Source organism: Watersipora subatra, chromosome 1 (genome assembly GCF_963576615.1).
Source record: "Watersipora subatra chromosome 1, tzWatSuba1.1, whole genome shotgun sequence".
NCBI lineage: Eukaryota > Metazoa > Bryozoa > Gymnolaemata > Cheilostomatida > Watersiporidae > Watersipora > Watersipora subatra.
Genome location: NC_088708.1, coordinates 54,564,366 through 54,591,920, shown reverse-complemented (window position 1 = coordinate 54,591,920; position 27,555 = coordinate 54,564,366). Strand labels below are relative to the sequence as shown.

Below are 27,555 nucleotides of genomic sequence, written 5' to 3'. Positions count from 1 at the left end.
AAGTATATGATTACTACTTCAAGATTGGGGCAAAAAACAGGTTTGCTTGGGTAAAAGGGGCAATTGCGTGACATGGGCGTAAGATGCGTGAGGCATGGGGCAATTGCGTGAGAGTTGGCAGGTATGTACGCAGGTACATACTGAGCTAAACGAATAACGCGGAGTAAGTTTCGAAGTTGTCTATACATGGAACTCGTTTACTATAAAATAGAAACATTACTCGCTAATACACAGTTAGGTTAATCGACGACTCGATACACTCAGTGTCCTATGCGACACTGAATAACCTTTTGTCTACACTCCGCTAGTTTATATTTTCGCTAATATACCGAAGCCATTACGGCAGTTTGTAAGAAAATGGGCAAGGTAAAAGCGTGACACCTTTTAAGTTTGCCACTAATCTTTCATCCGCTGTAAATAAAATTGAACAGTAAACCTAAATTGAAATGTTTTAAAGCAGGTTTAAGATTTATCTGAGTACTCAATATATATGTGGCCTTATATCGAGTGTTTAATTCGCATCGCTCAGTTCTTGTAAAAATACTAGTTTGATTTTTCCGTCTTTGATTAATACGTTAAAATTTAGTTAGTTGCTTATTGTGGTTACAAAGAAGTAGTGATTGGAATTGACTATCTATTTTGGACCAAAATCAACTGCTGATGTTAGCGTGTTTTATTCTCGATATATCCTGCAAATAATAGTTTAGCTATTTTAGACTCAGTCGGGCCTATAGTGAATGTTGTGAATATTTACTCAAAATGTTAACGTTGATTAACAAACCCAAATTAAAATAATATGTAGTATAGGTGTGTGTATTTCAAAAGATAATGGCTTTTTACCTTTAGCTCACAACATGGCCAATATTTTGATCATTTTTATAAGTTATCTTTTTCAACCGATATCAATGAAATAGTTAACGGCCCTACTTGGCTATTAAACTTGAACCTTCAGTTCTTTCAAGCAGCTTAACTGTGCTTTAGTGCAGAAGATGATTTTAAAAATTACGTTCAGTTTTGTTAACTGTTTTTTGTGCTTCTGTAGAATTTACTGCTTGCTCATCGGCTGTGCAATCAGGAGGGTAGCAAGGCTTGGTGAGATGCCCTTCAAGCTTTAGCTTTTCATGTTATAGCGGTCATGTGACATGTTGAAAGGCAATTAGATATGATGCAATATCTATGTAAAACTGGGAAAAATTCGTAAGCAGTGTATTTTAACTGGGATGCTGTAAGTCATGTAACAACATACAACCTGGCTATATCAAGTTTAATAAAATCATTTATTTAACTTGACTGATTCACTAAATTACTACTTTAAATAAATAGACTTACAGTTTAAATCATAAGATAAGATAAATCATTATCAGTGATCAAAAACATGACATGTACAGTATTTTATATGCCACATTCTTACTTATGCTTTTATTCTTCACGTGGTCTTTTACCTCAAGATAAAACTGATTCTGATGTTCAATTTGGTAGTTTTTTTACATCTCTACTGCACAAGTTCAAATAGCTTTGTTCAAAATACAATAAGCTACATGAATTTAGAATAAATAAATAAAAACAGCTTTTAGATGCCCTAATCAAATACAGCGAATCCTGCCATATGATATTAATTCATTCTGGTGTTGTCATTGGCTAAAATGTTGTACAGATAGGTATAGAACCCCTTAATAATTATCTAATGTGAACACCCCCTGGTGAAACTTCAAAATTTTACATACATTTTATATATCTACTGTACATATTAAAATTAGTAACAAGGTAGTATATTAACTTTTTAATTATAGTTACTTACAGTAACTTTAGTGCATTTAGTGGTTATGATCTGCAATAAAATTTAAGATTACTATGTACATTTTATGCGGTACATTACTCTATACGTACTGTACCGTATAGAGCTCTTACCTTCAAGACATACGTATAACATAAACTTTGGATTTAACCTAAATGAATTTAACTTACTAAACACACACTGAAAGCTAAGTTTTAGTATGTATTTTGCTAAATTAAACTTTAATTTTACCATCTTTTTAATCTCTATTACCTGTTGTCAGTTTCATTTTTTCTATAACTTATAACGAATAATGCTGTACTGTGAGAAAGTGAGCATCATATCTCTTTCTGGCGTTGTGGGAGGCGTTTTAGCAATTTTGTTATTCTGACGTGTTTAGCTCACCGACCGCCAAGTTTGAATTTCGAAAGACATTTTTGTTGATGTCGTTTGGCAAAAAAGCTGTATAGAGGGGATGGAAAAACATTGTGTTCCACATTTTTGTGATGGCTGCCAATAACTGTTCGCTTTTAAGAGCTTGTAATCACATTTTTACATATTTTGAGCCTACAACAGAGTAAGACATAGTGAACTTTTTGATACCAAATAATCGTAATGTAAAGTTTGTTTCAATTCAACCTTTAAGCATTTTTGAATATTATCATTTTTAGTGGTTCATCATATATATAATGTTTTATGCCTACAAATTATCACACATTGTTTATATTGCGCATTCAGCCAGGCTATATGTTGAGTTGTCTGCAAATATTTTATACTAGCTGTGCTACCCGGCGTTGCTCGGGTAATAAAAAAGCCTTTGGACAGAAAATTGATTTGTATTTAACATGTATATATAACAACATCTGTCATTCTAACTTTCAAACTACATATCATGAGAGAAGTGTTTTGTGTAATTGAAATAAATTAAGAGAGGAAATAAAGGCAACTGTAAAGGTTTTCAAACCTTGTCTAACAACTGTAACTTTCTAACTTCATATCATGAGGAAATTATTTTGTGCAGGACAGGTTCTTTTCTTTGGAGGCATTAGACAATGTGTAACTTCTGAGAATAAATTTATTTAACAGATTTAAAAAAAAATTATGACAGAATATGGTAGTATTTTGTAGTTGAAATTGTATTAGAACAATGTCTGCCGAAAATGGTTGAAGGAAAAATTAATATTAATAATTAAGATTAGAAACTAATTAAGTAATAATAACAGTGTTGGAAAATGAATAATGTTTAAACTTCAAACACGATACTCAAATTATGTTTAAAAAATGCAAATAAAACTATGAAATGAAAACGATAATGCAACAAACTTTAAAACTTATATTATAAGCTTCAAAATTTATAAGAAGTTTATAAATGTAATAAGAGAATGTAAATCTATCTATTTCTCAAAGTTTGTAAATATAAGAAAGTGAGAAATAACTGATACTTTTAATCTTAAACGATAAACCTTACAGGAATCTTACAAATATTTGTCGTGAAATGTGAAATTAATTATGAATTACTAATTTGTTGGGTTGGAAAGAAAGTTGTGTAAGCTAATACACAAAGCGAGTATTGATGAGAACCTTTGTGAAACATGTGTATAACGAACAAAATATTCGTCTGTTGAGGAAAATAATTTGTGCTTGTTAATATACTATACGGATATTGAAATACACGTTAGATAACAAATTGAAAAATATTCTTACAAACAAAGATGTTTTAATTTGGACTAAAAGAAATAACGTAAAAATATTTTTTAAACGAACAAAAATTTTGTTCGTATTTAATGATTTTGGAACGCAAGGTACTAAATCAGAATCCAAAAAAAGGAAAGTCTTCTGAGCAGCTGGAATAAATTAGTAGCGAACTAATTGTAGATGTAAAATAAATAGCAAGTATGTAAACTACAAAATGTCAATGCAACGTATATCTTTTGGTAGCACATAGAATCAGTACAAAAATCGCTAAGTTTTAAGTTCGAGGTAAATTATTAGCTTTAACGAAAAAAGACGAAGAAGCATCGCATTGCATAAACTTAGGTCCCAAAATATTTCTGAACAGGGGATCCTAACGTGTGGGCGCGCTGCTGAAATAGTTAGCATGCTCATGGTTTATGCCGTATATGAAAACATCTCTGGTCAATATGCCGTTCTAGCTCAGTAGTAGAGCGTCCGGGTAATAAACTGGTCAATTCGTCGTGAGTTCAAATCCATCAGAAGGTGGAATTTTAATTTAGCAAGATTTTAATAGCTATAACCGCAATGCAGACAGGACATACCTGGAGAAATATATATTTTGATACACTATTTTGATACACTATTTTGATACACTATTTTGATACACTATTTAGGAGCTATAATATTCTCTGTTCTGCCTTGAAACGTTGCTTCATTATATAAACAAAAATAGCTCTTGTTAAAAGGGATAGTAAGGTTTTGGCAAAACTATTTTGCTATATGCCAACCTATTAACTATTTAAAAATTCAGCATTCAATCATGTACAAGTGAGTAGGATCATTTAGTTACTATGCATCACATCGCTCAAACCATACATGTAAGTCCTACGTAGTCATATTTTATTGCGCTTGTTTACTCCATCATTGCAACAAAAAAGGTCGTATCATAATCTTAGATCAGCCGTAAAAAGAGTAAAGTGAGTGGTGTTAAGCTCACTAACAAGAAGACAACTAAACTTGCAAAGCGAGGTCAGTTAGACCACCAGAAAAAGCGGCGGAAGGAAGCTTTAAAGACCAAGCAGCAGGCAAAGGCTACCAAAGGTGGGAAAGGTTTCCTATATCATCTCACTAGGATCTAGTACCATCGAGAGTACCATAGTAAAATCCATTTTCCTTTGTGCATCACTCATGTTTCAGTCTGTCAACGACCTTACCGTGATCATCCTGCACAAGTTTTCACTTGGTGCCAGCACACATTACTAATACTAGTATGTTGGCAGTCCATGCGACGTGAGAGATCATAATGTGTAGTAACTATGTGCACAATTATTCTTAGATGTGGCAAAGTTGTGGTGTGGGGCAAATGGTAGTGTGATTGGCTAGGAATCTAAATAGCTGAGTTTGATTCCTAGGCAGTGCAATATTTTTTTCCAACGCTCTTAGCTTGGCTGCGGACAGATGAACGGACATGGCTCTTATTATAGTAAAGATTAGTGGTCTTTTAGTGTCTCTTAGCTAACTCTGTTGTTGCTCTACCATGATTATTACCATGTGCTTTGTATGGGGTATTACATGCAATACAGTGTCAGATCATTCGAGGTTCCCCACTTTTGCACCATTCATAGGATTATCCTAAAGTATGTTTTTCTTAGCTGAAAATGCAGCTCGGTCAGTAAAGAGTTGTGGAACAGAGTCTGTGATTGAAGATGAAGGCTACTATGAGAAGGCTGATGTGGGATTTGCTCGCTCATTACTAAAGTAAGAATATGCCATCTTGGCGATGCTAGTCTCTTGTCGCGGGTAACTTATGTTATGTCGAAGTCACTGTTAGCTTTGATAAAAATATTTTTTACTTTTCATCTATGATTACTATTAAGTGAATTAGGCAAACGCAGCTCTGGTTAGCTGTCAATACTGATCGTGTTTATCATCCTAGCACTCCAGTTAAAGAGGTATGGTTTTTTCTACACGTTCATACTATCCAGTACCAAGGAGAAAAGCTCTTCACTCTTTTTTATATCAAGTTATCTATATAAATGTCAAAGTTTGTCTGTTGTTCGGTCTGTACCAATGAATAGTCCGTCTCACAGAAGATTGGATCATGGAACCTCCGGTTCTTCAGGCAATGCGCTAACCCATTGAGCTACTCAAGATGCGATGGATTCATTGGGCGATATGAGTCACTATCTGGGTTAAAATATACATAGTACTCTGCGTTACACTACGCGCAATGTCACTAAAGCTTGCTCATGCGGCTCTTATTAGTAAGTTTATCAATACAAATACTAGCTTACTCAAATTAGCCATTGGAAATGTGTCAGACTAATGGCAAGTGGCAGGCAACTACATTACCCGCTACTGTTTGTAAGCTGTTTTTAATACCCGTGCAGTGCCAGAAATTTGGCTAACTATTTTATAAAGACACGCTCATCTTCTGTAAAATACATGTAGCTTGTTAGATTACCACATATTGTATTTTTAGTGTTAATACTTCCATTATACGAGATACAAAGGCTCTCTATGTATTTTTTTATATTTTTTGATTAAAGAGATGGAGAAAGTCGACGTAAAAAGAACCGAAAAGCTGATGACGACGTTGAGGCCTTGTTCAGCAGTAACAAGCGGGCCAAGCAATGGTTGAGTGAGGATTCCAAGCCTTTACTGCCCATTAAAGAGAAGAACAAACTCATAGAACGATCCCAGAAGATAGAGAAACCCTTTTTCCAAGCAGGTGCGTTTCATCATTAAACTTGCTTTTTATGGAAACAAAAAAGTCGAAATCTTTTAGATGTCTATTTTAGGTCTTGAGACTATAAATAGTCTTCTGTGAATTTTAGTTTTTGTTCTCTGTGCTACTACAGTTTGTTCTCTGCTGCCACTACAGTTTGTTCTCTGCTGCCACTACAGTTTGTTCTCTGCTGCCACTACAGTTTGTTCTTTGCTGCCACTACAGTTTGTTCTCTGCTGCCACTACAGTTTGTTCTCTGCTGCCACTACAGTTTGTTCTCCGCTGCCACTACAGTTTGTTATTTGCTGCCACTACAGTTTGTTCTCCGCTGCCACTACAGTTTGTTCTCCGCTGCCACTACAGTTTGTTCTCCGCTGCCACTACAGTTTGTTCTCTGCTGCCACTACAGTTTGTTCTCTGCTGCCACTACAGTTTGTTCTCTGCTGCCACTACAGTTTGTTCTTTGCTGCCACTACAGTTTGTTCTCTGCTGCCACTACAGTTTGTTCTCTGCTGCCACTACAGTTTGTTCTCCGCTGCCACTACAGTTTGTTATTTGCTGCCACTACAGTTTGTTCTCCGCTGCCACTACAGTTTGTTCTCCGCTGCCACTACAGTTTGTTCTCCGCTGCCACTACAGTTTGTTCTCCGCTGCCACTACAGTTTGTTCTCCGCTGCCACTACAGTTTGTTCTCCGCTGCCACTACAGTTTGTTCTCTGCTGCCATTACAGTTTGTTCTCTGCTGCCACTACAGTTTGTTCTCTGCTGCCACTACAGTTTGTTCTTTGCTGCCACTACAGTTTGTTCTTTGCTGCCACTACAGTTTGTTCTCCGCTGCCACTACAGTTTGTTCTCCGCTGCTACTACAGCTTGTTCTCCGCTGCCACTACAGTTTGTTCTCTACTGCCACTACAGTTTGTTATTTGCTGCCACTACAGTTTGTTCTCCGCTGCCACTACAGTTTGTTCTCTGCTGCCACTACAGTTTGTTCTTTGCTGCCACTACAGTTTGTTCTTTGCTGCCACTACAGTTTGTTCTCTGCTGCCACTACAGTTTGTTCTCTGCTGCCACTACAGTTTGTTCTCTGCTGCCACTACAGTTTGTTATTTGCTGCCACTACAGTTTGTTCTTTACTGCTACTACAGTTTGTTCTGCTGCCACTATAGTTTTTTCTCCGCTGCCACTACAGTTTGTGGTTAGCCTTTTTATTAGTCAGCTCCCGCCGTTATTGACTAGTTGCACATGCATCTACAGTCCAGAGTGCCTGCCGACAATATGTTGATGTTCCATTTATTGTGTCTATTAATAACACCAAAAATCTGATAATTACTAAACCGACATAGCTATAAAGTTTAAAATAAAACTACAAAATTATTGAAGCACTGCACTAAGTGTTATAATAGACATGAAGATTAAAATACAATAGACGCTCCGATAACGTAAATTCTAGATAACGCATAGTGTCAAGTAGGGGCATCTTCTCAAATTTGATTTGAATGGTAACACATCTCGTATGTATAGTGTTTGATCTATTATATATCTAATTTCCATGACATTTTAATTCAAAGCGATAGATCGTCAGATGTGTCGACAAAACAGAGAATAGGTATCTACATAGTCGGTATTAAATACATGAGGGCGATGGATTTTCCTGGTGTTACAGCGTCGATCTAGCAATCTGAATGTCACGAGTTAAAAGTATTGCCAAAAGCTATCCTGTATACCACCTTGTATTTCCACCCTCGGTACAAATAGGCGATGAACAGTTGGACACCACTCTTTTTATAGTAAAAATGATTTTTGTTCATTTTATTGTAGACATATAAAATATATGTTGTTGGTTTTACTTTTCAGAATAAACTTCGCTGTCTAGGAATATAAACAAATTGTTGTAAATGGGCATCAGATATAAGTGTTCCCCATCAACTTATTGTAAAATTACCACAATCAGAGTCTATAAAACTAGTGAAAATGATCAGAAAAAAGAGACAAGTTGTTGATGCAAGCTAACAACATTACAGTTATGATAAACAACATTACAGTTATGATACAGCCAACAAATTAACAGCTAAATCTTGTTTTTTCTTTTTTATGACCAAAGGAGGGAGTTTGGAAAGGTCTCGAAATGGATTAGGCAGTTTACGTGTATTTTACTGTTCGTTTAACTTAGCATCCCTACAACGTAAACTTTCCTAGAACAGTTTATTTACATTGTAGGAGCATTTACTTTGTTAGATACAGGAAGTAGCTTTATGAGTTCTTTAACCTCTGTGAAATCTATTATCTTCATCGTTAATGTCAGAATTCATGTATTTTTAAATGTCACTTGGTCTTCAATTCTTGCAGGCTCAAACCTCTTTGTAAAAATGTCTCTCTTTCCAATATTTAAATGTTTATACGGTATTAATGGTCGAAACAGATGAACCACTCGATGACGATCATGTCATGCAGGAAGAGGACACACCCACACCTTTACCCGAGCTGTCCGTCATTGAACTCCATGTACAGCGAGTGAACAAACTAAGGCAAAGAAAAGCGGTTATTGCAAGCATGTCTTGTGCCATCATAGAGAATCCGGAAGAAAATGTAAGGCTGAGTACTGTAGAGGTTGTGCTTGTGTAACCTTTTATATTCGCCACATTTCTTCTTTTTCCTTAAATATGTTTATCCCTAAAAGTGTTTTCATTGGCTTGATTTATGCAGTTGATCCAAGTGAGCCTAAGTAAGTTACCCTACTTGTTCTTTTGGCTCTTGTCATTTCCTAGATGAAGAAGCTAAGAGCGCTGCGTGAGTTTTGGAATGAGTCAGATCTAGATATTAGAAGTGGCAGCAGGAGGTTGGTACTGCTTTCTCTCACTGAGATATACAAGGATATTCTACCGGACTACAATATTCGGTAAGCAGAGAATATGCTATTATGATTTGCATTTCCTTATGACTAGTTTTTTCTGCGTATATATCCTCGTACTTTCTGTTTGACAGTGTGGCAACGCAGTCCGAAAAGCAACAAGCTTCAGGTAAAGATACGAAGCAGCTAAGACAATTTGAGGAGAACCTGTTGTTTAACTACAAGCTCTATTTACAGATACTGGAGGAGTGCATAGGTGGGTCATCTACCTTACGCTCTACTAAGATAAATTTCTTTACAAGCATGGCACACAGTTGCTGGGAGGGTCATGTACTTCAGAACCTCTATACCAACTGTGAATCCTAAAATTTTCTTTCATTTTCCTGTGAGGCGTGGTGTTGCAGTATTGCGTTTAGGATTAATATGTTTGTCTACTTAGTTTTTATGTACATTGTCAGACTGCTGGCTCATTTTTCTGCAACGTTTCGTTGTCATTTTGTCGTTGTTGAGTACATTTAACAATGATTATTCTCGCCAGTAGCGCTTGTAAGCTTGCCTCATTGATTGTATAGACATTATGTTTCATAGATATATAGCAACTCATGTGCATTCTCTTGCCGTTTTAGTGAGATAACCTTCTTGTACTGTTTTCACCAGCTCCATTGTTACTGGCTTAAAATTCTGGCTTTTATGACATATTCTCTGGGTTGAGTTTTATAATTTGTTTTATGAGATTGGGCTGCCCTGTAGACGATCCTTTAAAGCATATGATGGAATAGCTGACACATATCCCATGCGTTATCTTGTATCCATACATATTCTATCCCATGAGTTATCCTGTATCCATACATATTCTATCCTATTGTTTATCTTGTATCCATACATATTCTATCCTATTGGTTATCTTGTATCCATACATATTCTATCCTATTGATTATCTTGTCTCCATACATATTCTATCCTTTTGGTTATCTTGTATCCATACATATTCTATCCTATTGGGTAGCTTGTATCCATACATATTCTATCCTATTGGTTAACTTGTATCCATACATATTCTATCCTATTGGTTAACTTGTATCCATACATATTCTATCCTATTGGTTATCTTGTATCCATACATATTCTATCCTATTGGGTAGCTTGTATCCATACATATTCTATCCTATTGGGTAGCTTGTATGCATACATATTCTATCCTATTGGTTAACTTGTATCCATACATATTCTATCCTATTGGTTATCTTGTATCCATACATATTCTATCCTATTGGTTAACTTGTATCCATACATATTCTATCCTATTGGTTTATCTTGTATCCATACATATTCTATCCTATTGGTTATCTTGTATCCATACATATTCTATCCTATTGGTTATCTCGTATGCATACATATTCTATCCTATTGGTTATCTTGTCTCCATACATATTCTATCCTATTGGTTATCTTGTATTCATACATATTCTATCCCATTGGGTAGCTTGTATCCATACATATTCTATCCTATTGGGTAGCTTGTATCCATACATATTCTATCCTATTGGTTATCTTGTATCCATACATATTCTATCCTATTGGGTAGCTTGTATCCATACATATTCTATCCTATTGATTATCTTGTATTCATACATATTCTATCCTATTGGTTATCTTGTATTCATACATATTCTATCCCATTGGGTAGCTTGTATCCATACATATTCTATCCTATTGGGTAGCTTGTATCCATACTTATTCTATCCCATGGGTTATCTTGTATTCATACATATTCTATCCTATTGGTTATCTTGTATCCATGCTTATTCTATCCCATGGGTTATCTTGTATCCATACATATTCTATCCCATGGGTTATCTTGTATCCATACATATTCTATCCCATGGGTTATCTTGTATCCATACATATTCTATCCCATGGGTTATCTTGTATTCATACATATTCTATCCTATTGGTTAACTTGTATCCATACATATTCTATCCTATTGGTTTATCTTGTATCCATACATATTCTATCCTATTGGTTATCTTGTATCCATACATATTCTATCCTATTGGTTAACTTGTATCCATACATATTCTATCCTATTGGTTATCTTGTATCCATACATATTCTATCCTATTGGGTAGCTTGTATCCATACATATTCTATCCTATTGGGTAGCTTGTATGCATACATATTCTATCCTATTGGTTAACTTGTATCCATACATATTCTATCCTATTGGTTATCTTGTATCCATACATATTCTATCCTATTGGTTAACTTGTATCCATACATATTCTATCCTATTGGTTTATCTTGTATCCATACATATTCTATCCTATTGGTTATCTTGTATCCATACATATTCTATCCTATTGGTTATCTCGTATGCATACATATTCTATCCTATTGGGTAGCTTGTATCCATACATATTCTATCCTATTGGGTAGCTTGTATGCATACATATTCTATCCTATTGGTTAACTTGTATCCATACATATTCTATCCTATTGGTTATCTTGTATCCATACATATTCTATCCTATTGGTTAACTTGTATCCATACATATTCTATCCTATTGGTTTATCTTGTATCCATACATATTCTATCCTATTGGTTATCTTGTATCCATACATATTCTATCCTATTGGTTATCTCGTATGCATACATATTCTATCCTATTGGTTATCTTGTCTCCATACATATTCTATCCTATTGGTTATCTTGTATTCATACATATTCTATCCCATTGGGTAGCTTGTATCCATACATATTCTATCCTATTGGGTAGCTTGTATCCATACATATTCTATCCTATTGGTTATCTTGTATCCATACATATTCTATCCTATTGGGTAGCTTGTATCCATACATATTCTATCCTATTGATTATCTTGTATTCATACATATTCTATCCTATTGGTTATCTTGTATTCATACATATTCTATCCCATTGGGTAGCTTGTATCCATACATATTCTATCCTATTGGGTAGCTTGTATCCATACTTATTCTATCCCATGGGTTATCTTGTATTCATACATATTCTATCCTATTGGTTATCTTGTATCCATGCTTATTCTATCCCATGGGTTATCTTGTATCCATACATATTCTATCCCATGGGTTATCTTGTATCCATACATATTCTATCCCATGGGTTATCTTGTATCCATACATATTCTATCCCATGGGTTATCTTGTATTCATACATATTCTATCCTATTGGTTAACTTGTATCCATACATATTCTATCCTATTGGTTTATCTTGTATCCATACATATTCTATCCTATTGGTTATCTTGTATCCATACATATTCTATCCTATTGGTTATCTCGTATGCATACATATTCTATCCTATTGGTTATCTTGTCTCCATACATATTCTATCCTATTGGTTATCTTGTATTCATACATATTCTATCCCATTGGGTAGCTTGTATCCATACATATTCTATCCTATTGGGTAGCTTGTATCCATACATATTCTATCCTATTGGTTATCTTGTATCCATACATATTCTATTCTATTGGGTAGCTTGTATCCATACATATTCTATCCTATTGGGTAGCTTGTATCCTTACATATTCTATCCTATTGGTTATCTTGTATCCATACATATTCTATCCTATTGGTTATCCTGTATCCATACATATTCTATCCTATTGGTTATCTTGTATCCATACATATTCTATCCTATTGGTTATCTTGTATGCATACATATTCTATCCTATTGGTTGTCTTGTATCCATACATAATCTGGTTGATGTCTTGCAGGTAAATCAGCGGATAAGAAACTGAGAGAGAAGGAAGACACTAACACTAAGGTGAGCTGTAGTTGTCTTCTGTATCAATACAAGCATTGCATTATCAGCTACGATATTGCGTTGTGGCTCTTCGAGTAACAGATATTAGACTGCTGCTTTGAAGGAAGGAAAGCTGCAATGGGAATAGTTCGGTTTTTATGTACTCAAAATCGCTTATAATCCCACGATCAAACACGAGCGGAGCGAATGTTTGGGAGCTTTATGATAAATGCATATGTGCAAACAACTCATGAAAATTATTCATCAACCGCCGTCCCAAACCCTTGTACCGAAATCCCATCAAAAAATTTAACCATTTTTGTGTAGTCATTTAAGTTTAATAATGATACAAAACACATATAAACCTATTTAAATATGTTACCAAGTCTTTGAAAAGTTGAGACAATATCCTAAACCTTACCCATCTGATCGGATAATACATAACTAGACAGATTAATTTGGCCTTAAATCGATATTAAAACCTGACAAGCCTTTTTTATTCAAAATTAAGACCGGCCAACAAAACGCCAATAAACCCGTGCGACAGATAGTAGAACTATCAAGCCGTGCGCATTTCATGAGAAAAACGTGCACATTTCACCAGTCTATGGCATTGTCCAATTGCCGAAGATTTCTGTAATTAACGTAGAAGTACTGAAAGGTAATCATTTCTTTTTTGCCGATTTTGTTATTCGATTTAATTATTCGATTTTATAAGATTATTATAAGATTTAATTATAAGAATAATCATTCGAATTTACAAGATCGAAGTATATAGTGGACCGATGGTGTGCAATATGTTACTGTTATTATTTTTCTAAAGATTTTGTTGATGATATTCCGGGTGTGCCTAATATCGCTGTACTGCCAAGCCGTTTTTAATATCTGCAAAATTAAGTAATAGGTCTACATTTTCTAATAGATATACAGCTATTTCTATGACAACCAACTAAAACCTGTTTAGATTTTTAAATTCAGCATAATTTTTTGGATATAAATTCAAAAATCTAAATAAATATTGCAACTTCTTGATATTCTATGGCATTGTCCAATTGCCAAAGGTTTCTGTAATTAGCGTAGACCGTTTGAGTCGTAGACCGATTTATAGGTACGAAAATGTGGTACACAGTTTATCAGCCTGTTTTTTGTCCAATTACCGAAGGTTTCATTAAATTACCTAGAACATTAGCCAAATTTCTTTACATCTTATGTACAAGCTAGGGCCGAACTACATTGCCCCTTTATGACAAGAATATTTCTTTATTTTACTCCAGTTTGCAAAAAACTTCCAGACGTGTGGATGCTGATGCTTGCTTTCTGTTACAGATCGCTGTCAAAACCATTCTATATTCAACACAACCAACTTTCAAACTGTGTATATTACACAGCAGCTTGCCATTTTACTTTTAATATTGCACTTCTCCTATTGCAGGGGAGAGATAGAAACATAATCTTTTCCTTTCATTATTGCCGTTTGTTGTACATAATAACACCCAGTACATTACAGCTACCATTGCAGCTACCATTGCAGTTCTCTTATTGCACTGCAGTGCCATTTGACTGCTAATATTGCATTTTTCAACCAGCAGTGCCCTTTCTTTTTTCCAATATTACTTCGGTCGTGGGCTGTATGACAGGGGAATTTCTAGTTGTTACTAGTATGATAGTATCGCATTGTCACAATGTAGATGTAGTCAGCTGTTTTTGCCGCTTCATCCATGCTGATCAGTCATACAGGTGCTTGCTACTTTGACACTTGTTCCAAGCTAATCAGTCATGTTGTTGTTTGTTACTTGCCACTTATGCTGATCGGTCATGCAGGTGCTTGCTACTTTGGCACTTGTTCCATGCTAATTAGTCATGTTGTTTGTTACTTGCCACTTTATGCTGATCGGTCATGCAGGTGCTTGCTCTGGTCTTGTGTTGTAGGTCTTCCGTTTGCTCGCTGTCAAATGCATGTGTCAGGTGTTTGTAAAAAGGCCAACATTCAACTTCAGCAAGAACATTGTAAATGTCCTGATTCCTCTGTTGGCTGTACACAACCAGGCGGTGAGTTATATGCGCTAGACCGTATTAGCTTACCTAGTATATACAAGCTACGTGGTGTGACTCATTTCAGTTGGAAGACCTAATGATATGTTGAGAAGGGCGTTGTGTACAAAAGTATTAGTCAAAATCAGCATACTGATGAGCTATCACTAAAGCTTTTCTCTGTTACATCCTTGAATGCACCTCGGTATAATCTAGTCATCTTTTACAAGGAATCAATATTGATGTTGGTGTTGTTATACATAATATGTAATCTGCCAACAAGTGTTAGTGTAGCAGAGTAAATTCATTTTTATTTGCAAACATTAATTGTTTGTCTACAGTCGACTTTTGTGTCATATTTTGTTTGTTATTAAAATTTGTGTTCAACTATTTAGTTGAAATGGTTACTGACTTTTTTTGCATTGAGTGCTTCTTGACAGATTATTACACCTATATGCGCTGCAGTAGAACAGATATTCAAAGATGACAAGAAGGGGGAGATAAGCCTTGATGTGAGTGCATATGCTTTACATTTAACATCGAATGCCTGGCTTCGCTTTGGTGAAACACTATTTTCTTTTTGTAGTGCATTTCGCCTGTTGGCTGTTTAATCATTTTTACACATATTATGTTTGGTCTGCATATCTCAGCATGCCTGTTATGTTCTGCTGGCCATCAAACGTATGACATGATAAGCTGATATAGGTTATGGTCGCTGATGATTAGCATTGGATGTCCTAATGACAAGTATCTGCAGCTTCATGTCATGACCAGTTGTTAAAGGCACTGTAGACAGGTTTAATAATGTGCATGTCATGACAATATAGAGCTATAGGCGTGTGTCATAAGTTATACATGATAACTAATAATGAAGACGTCATAGGCACTTCGTGTCACTACTCTCCATGATGAAGGAGAGAGGTGTTATAGATGGACGTCATAAACTTCATATCAATAGTTCGGAAGATGCTACAGAAACATTTCTGTTACTACACGACAAGGCAAGAAGGTGCTATTGATAGGTGTCAGCTGCTACTTTTCATGACATGGATAGAATGTAGACAAGTCTGACAAGTGTTTGTTGCTTTATGTTATGACAACAGGGGGAGGTGCTATGGATGGGTTTATATTGTCGGTTTTTACAAAGGGTAGTCTCTGTAGTCAGGATTTTGTTGCTATTGTCGACAATCTTGAGGCTACTAATAATGACAAAGAAGGAAAGTTGTCTAGATAACCTGTTGTTTGTAGATTGTGAGATGCATCTGTAGAACAGTCAAAACCAGAAACTTTAATGTCGACCCAATGGTAAGTCCAGCAGTTAGTTGATACTGGCTACTCCAGCCGCCATGTTTGATTTCATGGTGAGAAACATTTAGAGAAGTACCAGCTCTTGGGAAGAAAATCCTGAATTGTGCACAAATTCTTTATAAAATAACGTGAAGAAGAGCAATTTAACCATTTTTCCTAAAGAGTTCCACTTTTTAAGGTTGACTTGCAACAAATTCACATTACAGTTATTTGGTATCAAAAGATTCACTATGTCTTACTCTGCTGTGTTGTAGGTGCAAAATATGTAGAAATGTGATTACAAGCTCTTAAAAGCTCAAAAACGAACAGTTAATCGCAGCCATCACGAAACTGCCGTAGATTAGATTCTCTTTCCAAAACGGCTCAAATGGGACGTAGTTGTACAAAATGGCTTCTGTTTACACTTTCACACACCCTCATTCGTCGAAATATTTTCACAAATATACTTCACGCATTCAATAAAACCATGTCTATTGTTCTTACGCGTCTATTTCATCGTCGTTGTAATGCTGTCACTTTCAGCATTGATATCTTGTAACCTACCGTGAAAATTCGTTTAATTTTTTAACCTTAGCTCGAAGAAGTACTTATGATTGTCTGATAAACATGACGAGCCTGTTGGTCACCTGTGATAATCGAAAAATGCTGCAGAAATTATTCGCGAAGTATGGGTCACATGATCAGATTACGACTAGACGATTAGACCAAGCCGGAACAAAACTGTAAAGTAGCGAGCATCTATATTTGATACGGGGTTTTTGGTAAAACCTGAAGTGTTTGTCATAAACTAGTGCTACGAGAAGTTTTATATGGAGCCTTTTATTGGCCTTTCAAGTCACGTGAGAACACCACATGGCAAAACAATAACCAAATGTAATGACTACGTCAGAGAAATAAACTGATTTCAATCTACGGCAGTTTTGCGATAGCGGCGATTAACTGTTCGTTTTTGAGCTTTTAAGAGCGTGTAATCACATTTCCACATATTTTGCACCTACAACAAAACAGAGTAAGACATGGTGAATCTTTTGATACCAAATAACAGTAATGTGATTTTTGGTGCAAGTCAACCTTTAAAAAAGATCTTTGATTCATTAAGCGGCTTGTCCGAGTCCAATTGAACTGGAGGATAGACAACTTCTAAGAGGTTGACACTTAAAAAAATATTGTTATACTTAAAATAGTATGTTTTGTGCTCAAGTATAGTTTACCATAGCAAGTCATGTGTACTTAAATACAGACCCAACACATAGATACTATATCAAATTTTTGATATATTTTTAATCCTAAATATTTGTTCGAACTGTTTGGAAGATGGTGAATCTTTTGTTATTTTCATGGAAGTAATGATTATATGAAATTACAGGCTTTGAAAACATTTTTGGCTCTACGTATAAAGGAGATAAATACAGAAGAGGATCGGCAAAAGAAGTTGACACACAAGGAGAAGATGAAGCAGTGGTCTCGAAAGGAGCGCAAGGTGAGGTCTACCATCTTACCAGAGTTCCTCCCCATCTGTAGAAAAGGAAGGAGACGGAGAGATATGTTCCAAATAGAGACCACCGTTGAAGGCTGCTTGTTAAAACACTGATTAATATTTCATGTTCTTTAGTTGGATAAACGAAAGAAGGAACTGAATAAGCAATTGGAGGATGCTGCTCTTGAAGTGAATAAAACAAAGATTCTCCAAGCGGTAGGCTTTACCTCGGTCGTATGATGGATATCTTTGAAATCTTTTGTTGTCCATAAGTTGCAGGTATCAATAGAATTAAAAAAATTTTCGTTTGGTAATTTTTCTGTCTGTATGATCAGATTTTACAGTGGAGACATCATCACTTATCATCAGCAAAACATGACTGTTCTCCAATCTGAACAGCTCAAGCGAAGACACAACTCCTGGTTAAGCACATTTCATTTCTTGGTATCCTGCTCACCACTATTTTCGCAATGTAAAGGACTGTCTTTGTATGAGCCTAAGAGTATTTGTGAATTATGTTTTAGGCCTGTTTTACCCGCATCACGTGAATAATGTTATACACAGAATAAATTATGTAAAATCACAAGTGTATTACATTTTAGCTGCTTTCATTTTGGGCATAGAATTAATGTCATTTCCTATGCTTCTCTGCCCAGTTCAATAGCAATATATAAAACAATATACACATTTGCTTCAAATTTGATTATGGTTACAAGTTGGTGCATGATTTCTGAGCATACATGTATCCTTAAATCTAAGCATCATTTTTTTTACAGCGTACAGACACCATTTCTGCTATTTTCACTCTGTATTTCATGATCCTGAAAAAAGCCCAGGGATCTGTACTGTTATCATCAGTGCTGGCTGGCCTTGCCAAGTAAGTCGTGTTGGTATGAAACTAACGGTGATCTACTAGCAGTGTGTCAAGGTATAGCGTACTCTACGCTAAATACTGAGTCCTTTCCATGTTTGTCTCTACTAGGATATGCTATATAATATACCGATTGAAGCGAGTATGGGTTGTGCAGTAGCGACATGGTATACAATCTGTCGTTTTAGCAGCGTTACAAAATGCCTTTCATACTTTAGTCATAGCTATCTTTCTGCTGTTGATAGAGCTCATGCCTGATCTGGCATTTACTTCCCTCAATTTAATAGCAATTTGCTTTACTTGTTATACTTACGGCTACTCCCTTTAGATTCCTTGATACAGTTGAGATTTGTTTATGAAGCGTGTTGAGTCATGGATTTGGTCTTAAAACCTGTTTATGTTACTTCTACTCTGATGTTATATGTGACTGTTCTTCTCGGTAATTTAGAGCTCTCCCAGGGATAGAGAATCAAATGTTGCTTATCACAGCATGTTAGACTGCTAGCACCATCCATCAAGTTTCTTCTCCTACTGCATATTCCATGATAGTAAGCTAGTTATTCTTTACACAGGTTTGCACATCTGATCAATGTTGACTTCTTTGATGATCTCTTCAGAGTGTTTAATGAAATCTCCCAGCTAGACGTAAGTATCAGGCATAAGTGTAAACACTCAGTAACTCCAAGAGTTCTTACCATGTGAATCAATGCATCTTGCTGATGGCATAAATAGCTAGCGAATGGATAATTTTAATTAATTATATTAAATTTTATAAGAGGGAATCACTATTTACGCAGGTCCTGTCACTGGCTGACACGCTCAACATCACAGAGACAGCGTTTACGATACTCTCAGGGCAGGGAGAAGCCCTTAATATTGATCCACAGCATTTCTACACGCACCTCTACAAGGTCTTGCCTCAGCTACACACAGGTACAGGTTCTTCTTGTACATGTAGGCCTGAATTTAATGTCCCAGGGAGCATTGCATATCCTTAATGATTGTGAATATTTGAAACCGAGAACCAATTTCCTGTCTTCACCCAAGAAGCTGGTAATCATGGATAGACAAAGAATATTTCCCAGATTTGTATCCTAAATATTTATGAAAGATTGTGGAATAACAAGCATGTTTAGTTGTGTGAATGAAGAGCCACAATAACCAGATCATTTAGTATGGCTCTGGTGACAATAACCAGATCAGTTAGTATAGCTCTGGTGACAATAACCAGATCAGTTAGTATGGCTCTGGTGCCAATAACCAGATCAGTTAGTATGGCTCTGGTGACAATAACCAGATCAGTTAGTATAGCTCTGGTGACACAAATAGCTCTAGTTATGCTCAATTTTCACACTGTGTAGGTAGACCATCTTGCCTAAACGGTGCTATATACAGTGGAACATTGGTTTCTCGACCAACTCGGTTTTCGACCAAAGATTTTGAGATTCTTTCGTCGCGGAACTCGAACATAAATTCAGTTCTCGACCAAACCGGAGCAAGCGCGTTGGAATTAGAACAGCTCCGGAAACAGCATGGAAACATTCGTTAACAAACGGAGAAGCAGTTTACGCTTCATAAATGCTTTACAAAAAGGAAGGAACCATCTGGGACGACGTCTCCTTTACCGAAGGAATTTGCTAGGGAGATAACCCCTCCTGTCGAGCTACCCTAAATGGTTTTAGAGGAGGATGCTCCTTTAAAGATGTGAAGTAAACGCGCCAATGCTGTTTATATTTTCTTTTTCCTACGATTTTTGATGTAACTAACCTGTTACATTTTTTGCTGTTTCATTATCAATTCCTGAAATTTTTAGTATTGTATCTTAACCTTTAATGTTTTTGATGTTTCAAGAACCAAACATACAAAATTTTTACTTGTTTTCTTTTTTCATCATCATAAATAGAAAACCTTTTATTAAAATTAAACACAATCTATATCTACCCGTTTTTATTTATAGTATGCAGTATACAGTACAGTTTATGGTGTAAAATGTTGATAAGTACTTTACCGAAGTTGTTTTTTCGCCTTGGAATGGATTAAAATTTATATAAATTTGTTCTAATGAGAAACATTGTTTCAGATGTCGAACAACTCGGTTTTCGAACAACCTTCTGGAACTGATTATGTTCAAGAACCGAGGTTCCACTGTATGTATATAGTGCTGTGTAGGTCGACCATCTTGTCTAAATGGTGCTGTACATGTACATGGTGATGTGTAGGTAAGGTAGAGCGTCTTGTATCATTCGCGTTGCCTAGGTAAGGCAAGTTAATATAAAGATGCTGCATAAGAGCATTCAGTTTAAATGCTGTTGTTAGTCATTTTTTGTCGCTAGATTTTAGTTGTCTGTGACTTCCACACACTTATTTCTCATCTAATTCTCTCTGTTCCTTTAGCTGAGGATTCTGATCTCATATCAAAGGTGGAAGGCCTGATGAAACTTATGTTTTTTGACAGAAAAAAGAAGGTTAGTCTAATAATCTTGTAGTTTTTTCACCTTATTTGTTGGTTTTATCGATTGTCACATGCAAAGGTCTCCGACTACTGCTGTTCACCTTGTACAATTCTATCAGTGTGATAAGATTCTACCATCAATGGTTTTGCTCACACATTTATATGAGCTCCTAGCCAGAAAATCATAATTTTCCTCCCCCCAGAAAGTGATCAGTTTCATTACAGATGTATGCCTGCCTGTGGCGCATCGGCATCAAATCTTAGTCGTATCTCTCTATCGTCTATCTAGTGTTTAATTATAAGAATAGTTAATCGAATTTATCGGAAGGTTTCTGTAATAAACGTAGACCGTTTGAGGCGTAGACCTAATTAATATACATAAACATATGTATCTGTGTAGTGAAATGAAATGCGTTTTTCTCGTGAAATTGCACATTTCATGAGAAAAACGCGCTTATTTCACCAGTCTATGGCATTGTTTACTTGCTAAGGTTTCTAATATTTTTGTTAGATTTAATTATAAGAATAATTAATCGAATTTATCCGAAGGTTTCTGTAATAAACGTAGACCGCTTGAGGAGTAGACCGATTTACAGGTACGAAATTGTGGTACACAGTTTATCAGCCTATGTTCAGCATCAAATCTTAGTAGTATCTCTCTAATGTCTATCTAGTGTTTATTATTGTCATAGGTAACAAATGCCAGAGTGTTGGCCTATACGAAGAGACTAGTTCGCATCTCCATCCACATGCCTCCTGAATCAGCTCTCATACTTCTAACGTCTGCTAGAAAAATGTTCACGGTAAGTACTCAGCTACATGCTCACATGATTCACACTGATAACTGTAGCAGCTCCATAATTGGTTGATTGCTAAACAAGATCTTGTGAATATATCCTAAATCATATTATTGTGAACCTTGCAAGGATGGTTGTTTCCCTGTGTTAGTTTTAGTAGCCATTTTATTCTGTTTTTGGTATCTAGCGTCTTGTGACGTCTGATAAGTGATAACACAGATATTCTGTTAGTGTCAGTAACATCACAGTTATTTTTCACCTGTGCTGCTCTACAGGCGGTTATGAGTATTATTCATAAAAAAAAACATTTACGATTGGATGAGACTACAAATATTTACCCACAAATGTTTCTGTTATAATGAATAGGATTTTTCCAAGATATTTGTAATCCTTGTGTTGTTATCTGTTGTAGACATTTCCATGCACAGACGTGTTGCTGGATGTTGAGAATGTAGGCAGTGGTGTATACAGGCCAGACATTGATGAGCCCGAGTACTGTAATGCCCATAATACGATGGTTCTGTATGAACTGCATTTGCTTATGGTAAGTACATCGGCTGGCCTTTTTCCTTGTGTTGCCTAATGTTGTTGTGTTTCACCAACACCTAACTGTTCCTGCTTCGTTTGAAACAAAAATTAAATTTCATAGAACAATTGTGACAAGTGTTCAAGGTTATAGTACGATCACAGCGGTAGGTTCGTTGTTGTAGCTTCACACCGATGAGGCAGTTAAACAGTGCGCTAAACTCATGCTCAAAGCTTCCCCAGAACATGACAAGGAGTCGAAGATGAGATGCAATTTCTGTCAGCAGTAAGTATATCATATATAGATCACATAAATATATATGTAGATTGTACACTGAATGTACTTTGACTCATATGTCTCTACTGAGATTGTATAAATCAATTTATCAAGACTAGAATATGATTTAGGTATCTGAGATGAGCGCTTTTTACAGTTTTCTCAATTCCATATCTATTATCAGTAAAGAGATTTGGTGGGAGCTTTAGTTAGACATTTTTTCACAAGTTTTGACATTTTTCATGTACTGTAGAACTCCTGAGGATCTCATCAACTGTCTCCAGGAACAGGAAAATGTGAACCGTAAAACTTCTGGCAAAGCAAACCGTAATAAAAAAGTAAATATAACTTCATCATCTAACGTGTCTGAACTAAAACATGCATGTTAGATCTTTCATAATTTTGTAGGTAAGGATGCGGCTAGTTACCTCATGTAGTTTTTAATGGTTTATAAAACCTGTGCTTGCCTTCAGTCAAAAGGTTTTACAGGATCTTTATTATTAGTAGATTCAAATTGATATTTAAATCTGCTGGTCGAGCCAGTGATGCTGTAATGCTGACTCACATAATGATAATTCATAGTTTTTTGTAAGTCGTTTCTCAGTCTTATGCTATGCCAGGCTTTCCTCTAATCAAATGTGTGATTTGAATTGCCCACAAAAATACATAATACTCGGTTTTCGTATGTCCAAATGCAGATACATTTTGAATCACCGAAAATTCTCAAAAGCTTCAGATGACTCTTTCTTGTGTAGTTTCTGATATGACATGCTTTGTAAGTTTTGTTCAGCATCTCGATTAACAAAAAGGTTCAGAAGCCTCGGGTGATCCTCTCAGATCTTAACCGACTGACAACCTTTTACAAGTGCATCTTGCGCAGAAGGCAAACGACTTCTGATCGTTGTACAAGGGAAAGCTAATATGCGTATTAAATTTGTTTCAGGACTGGTTGGTATGATGAAACCGTCATAAATGCATTATAATTCATTTAATGTTTCATATTCCAAAAATCTGCAATAACTCCCAATAGTTACTGTAGATACATATAGTTATAAGGCCCATATATTATGAGAGATTTAAAAGCCAGATTAACATTGAAATTATCGGTACGAGGTCTTCATTGTCGCTTTACTTAGTTAGGCAAGGTGTAGCCTTAGACATATGTGTTGAGGTGGTGATAGAGATATACGAGGGGTGATCATAAAGTTCCCAGAATCGTTTTCCTAATCAAATATAAGACCGTGTGCAGTTGTTTTGATTGTTCCATGTTGTTAAGCAGCACGGAATTTCCCCATAGCCAAAGTTTTACGTCTGCAAGAGCACCTGCAAGAGCTTCTACAGTGAAGTTATAGTAGGCAATGCCAAGGTCATTTTTTATCGTTCGTCAAATTTTTCCAAAGTGAATTATGTAGAAGAGCAACGCGTTTGTGTAAAGTTTTGTGTAAAACTTGGAAAGTCTGGTGCTGAGACACTCCAAATGTTACGGACAGCTTATGAAGACTCTGCCCTTAAGAAAACAGTCTATTATGAATGGCACAAAAGATTTAGAGAGGGAAGAACAAGTATTAAAGATGGTGACCGCATGGGCAGACCGGCAACTTCAAGGACCACAACTGCCACAGACCTTGTGAGGCAGCAGCTGATGGGAAATAGGCGATTGACTATACGTGCAATATCAGCAGAAAGTGGGCTTTCTTATGGTACATGTCATCTTATTCTTACTGAAGATTTAGGCATGAGAAGGATCTCTGCAAAGATGGTACCCAAACTGCTCACTGACGACCAAAAAGAAAAAAAAATTGGCTGTTGTATTGTACTAAAAGATGCTTTAGCACAAGATCCTTTCTTACAAAAGTTGTGACTGGGAGTGAAAGTTGGGTCTATGGATATGACCCAGAGACCAAATCACAAAGTTCTCAATGGAAATCACCTGGCTCTCCTAGGCCTAAGAAGGCTATGTCTCGTTCAAATGTAAAAACCCTGCTGATAACGTTTTTCAGCATCAGAGGTGTGGTACACTTTGAATTTCTGCCACATGGTCAAACTGTGAATCAGCATGTGTACAAAGACATTCTGATAAGACTTAGGGACAGTATCAGAAGGAAACGTCGAGATTTGTGGCTCTCAGGTGACTGGTACCTGCACCATGACAATGCTCCGGCTCACACTTCATTGATGGTACGTCAGTATGTGGCAAAAAATAAGGTGACTGTGCTTAACCATCCCCCTTATTCACCTGATTAGCACCATGTGAATTCTACCTATTCCCCAAAATCAAATTGACAATGAAAGGTGAAAGATTTGACGACATACCAACTATTCAAGAAAATGTGATGAGACAACTCCGAAGCCTCACAGAAAGTGATTTCCAGCATTGCATGGATCAATGGAAACACAGATGGGACCAGTGCATAGCAAGCTCAGGCAATTACTTTGAAGGGACAGTTTAAATTAGGTAATTACGATTAACGGTTTTTGTGTACTGAGACAATTCCTGGAACTTTACGATCGCCCCTCGTATGTATAAAGTACATGTACCTCACTCAAACTTAAGATATGTTAACTTTAACCATTTTTTAGACTTGCTTTTTTTCATCACATTGAATCTCTTTTGTTGGAAAATATTTCGGGGATATATTCAAATTTTATGTTGTGTTGGTAAAATTGTATGCTTTGAGGTTTGACTTTGTGTACAAGACAACTGTCTCATTGATTAACTGAACACCAAATAGTGATTACTTTTTAGCGCGTTACTGCTAAAAACCAGTTTATTTGCTTATGATTATTCCTTTTGTTGTATTTTTTATGTCAGGCATTGCTATGGTTATTTATAATATACAATAAAAATCCTGACCAGAGTGAATGGTAGCCGTAGCAGCAAGAAAAATTTAAAAACCAATGCATCCCTTTTAACTGAAACTAGGAATTGGAGAAAAAATATGAGCTAACATATCCAAATCAATTATCCCACGACCACACGAGCGGAGCGGAAGTGTGGGAGTTTTTATGATAAATGCATGTGCACACAACTTACGAAAATTATTCATCAACAATGAGACGAACCCTCGTCAAGAAATTTCATCAAAAAATTTAAGCATCGGAATTTAAAGTCGTTAAAGTATAATAACGATACAAAACACATTTAAACCTATTTAAATATGTTACCAAGTCTTTGTAAACCTACGATAATATCTTAAAACTTGCCCATCTGATCGGATTATACACAAATAGACAGATTAATTTGAACGAAAATTGCCACAAAAAGCTTGAAAAGCTCGGTTTAATAAAAGTTAAGACCGAAAATTGAAACGCCAATAAAGCCGTGCGACTGCTTGTAGAACTATTTAGCAGTGCGCGATTCACGAGAAAACCGTGCTTATTTCATCAGTCTATGGCATTTTTTACTTGTAATCGAATTTATTCGAAGGTTTCTGTAATAAACGTAGCCCGTTTGAGGCGTAGACCGATTTACAGGTACGAAATTGTGGTACACAGTTTATCAGCCTGTGTTTTTTGTCCAATCACCGAAGGTTTCATTATTTGAAACGTTAGCCGAAATTCTTTACAACTTATGTACAAGCTAGGGCCGAACTACAACGCCCCTTCATGACGAGAACATTTTTTATTTTGCTACAGTTTTATACCCTAGGACACTTAAGTATTCGCGGCATCTAACTTTCGCGTTTTCGCGGAGTCATCATCACGCGAAAAATTCATGCGCGAAACTAAACTATCATAACGAACTAGCGAAAATTCGAAATTAAATAGCTATGTTCTACACAGGCCTGTATTCACTGGTTGCAAGTTGGGGGGCTAATGTTAGACGACTAGTTATGAACATCTGGGGTGTGGAGAAGGAGGGGGGGGGGTGCTGTAAGCTCCCAACAGGTTTCACTTATGTAGGGCCTCAGCCGGGCCTCTCACGTGAAGTTTTAAAAAATTTTATTGGCAAGTATCAACATTTTTCTATTTTTTGAGATTTGCTTTGTTTTAGCTGATGTGACTGACAAACGTTTTAAAATTAAAACAGGCAAAACTTGTATGCAGTTAAAAAGCTCAGAAAGAAGACATATTTTTCTTTTAAGCGTTTTAACAAAGATCATTTTTGCCGATTTTATTTCAAGTTCATTAAGTAGGATATGGGCAAGCAGATGTTTGCTAAAACTTGATATTTTGCAAACCTTTATAAAAGTCGTTAACAAGAATATTTTGCCGCTGATGAAGATAATAATGACGCCTAAGAACTACTAAAAGTTGATGTTTGTATCTATGGCTTCGAATAAAGTGATATTCTACAGCGATAAAAACCTTTCTATAGCCGTTGGACTATGAGATTCCTAAAAAGTTGGGGCGTCTTAGCCGGCCAGCTGTCCAAGGGAATACGGCCCTGTAGTTCATTGATATCCACAACAAAATCGTGATATTAGAAATGCAGATAATTTTGTGTGTGATTGGAGCTAATTGGGAAATTTCTAGTAAATTCGTTAATACACCGAATGAGCAGCATGGCAAAGCAAATTAAGATAACAAGTTTTTTTTGGAAAAGCCAAGACAAACGAAGAAGATGATGATATCAGTTTAGTCACCGAATTTGTAACTGATGAGGATGAAAGTCTGGTAGGTGAAGTCATACAATTAAATAATACTTATTGTAGTGATGAATTTTACTGCCAACCAAAAACGATAACAACCCTCACCAGGTCCAACCATGTTATACAGTTCTGGTTGTGATGTTGGTTGTTATCTATTTTCTTTTTTATGAGACATGTACTGTATTTGATTTTTTTTAAATTTGAAATATTGTGAACTCAAAACGTGCCATGGCCATCGCTTGCTATAAATACTTGAGATCTAATATTGGTACCATATCGGTCACGACGGAAAGGACCGAGTCGTCATTGATAGTCCAAGAAACAAATGGCAGCAAGCGATCACGTTGAATTATCGATTTCTGCCATACATTTATACCTGCGGGTTACAAATACAAACTAGTCGCA

The 27,555-nt window shown here is 36.0% G+C and overlaps 1 protein-coding gene across 1 annotated transcript in view; it reads left to right on the top strand.

Annotated features, from left to right (window-relative positions):
• Window positions 1–280: 280 nt before the first annotated feature.
• The window catches only part of LOC137385263 (nucleolar complex protein 3 homolog), a 28,857-nt gene continuing 1,582 nt past the window's right edge, over window positions 281–27,555 (top strand). The window contains exons 1-21 of the mRNA XM_068071700.1: window positions 281–366; window positions 4,405–4,549; window positions 5,101–5,206; window positions 5,998–6,179; window positions 8,596–8,762; window positions 8,942–9,072; window positions 9,159–9,280; window positions 12,792–12,841; window positions 14,750–14,869; window positions 15,292–15,363; window positions 16,100–16,156; window positions 17,526–17,639; window positions 17,772–17,852; window positions 18,413–18,513; window positions 19,080–19,152; window positions 19,305–19,440; window positions 20,902–20,972; window positions 21,652–21,762; window positions 22,169–22,300; window positions 22,467–22,567; window positions 22,812–22,896. Of these exons, the coding sequence (XP_067927801.1) occupies window positions 358–366; window positions 4,405–4,549; window positions 5,101–5,206; window positions 5,998–6,179; window positions 8,596–8,762; window positions 8,942–9,072; window positions 9,159–9,280; window positions 12,792–12,841; window positions 14,750–14,869; window positions 15,292–15,363; window positions 16,100–16,156; window positions 17,526–17,639; window positions 17,772–17,852; window positions 18,413–18,513; window positions 19,080–19,152; window positions 19,305–19,440; window positions 20,902–20,972; window positions 21,652–21,762; window positions 22,169–22,300; window positions 22,467–22,567; window positions 22,812–22,896 (2,166 nt within the window). The 5' untranslated portion in view covers window positions 281–357. The remainder of the gene's footprint in view (window positions 367–4,404; window positions 4,550–5,100; window positions 5,207–5,997; window positions 6,180–8,595; window positions 8,763–8,941; window positions 9,073–9,158; window positions 9,281–12,791; window positions 12,842–14,749; window positions 14,870–15,291; window positions 15,364–16,099; window positions 16,157–17,525; window positions 17,640–17,771; window positions 17,853–18,412; window positions 18,514–19,079; window positions 19,153–19,304; window positions 19,441–20,901; window positions 20,973–21,651; window positions 21,763–22,168; window positions 22,301–22,466; window positions 22,568–22,811; window positions 22,897–27,555) is intronic.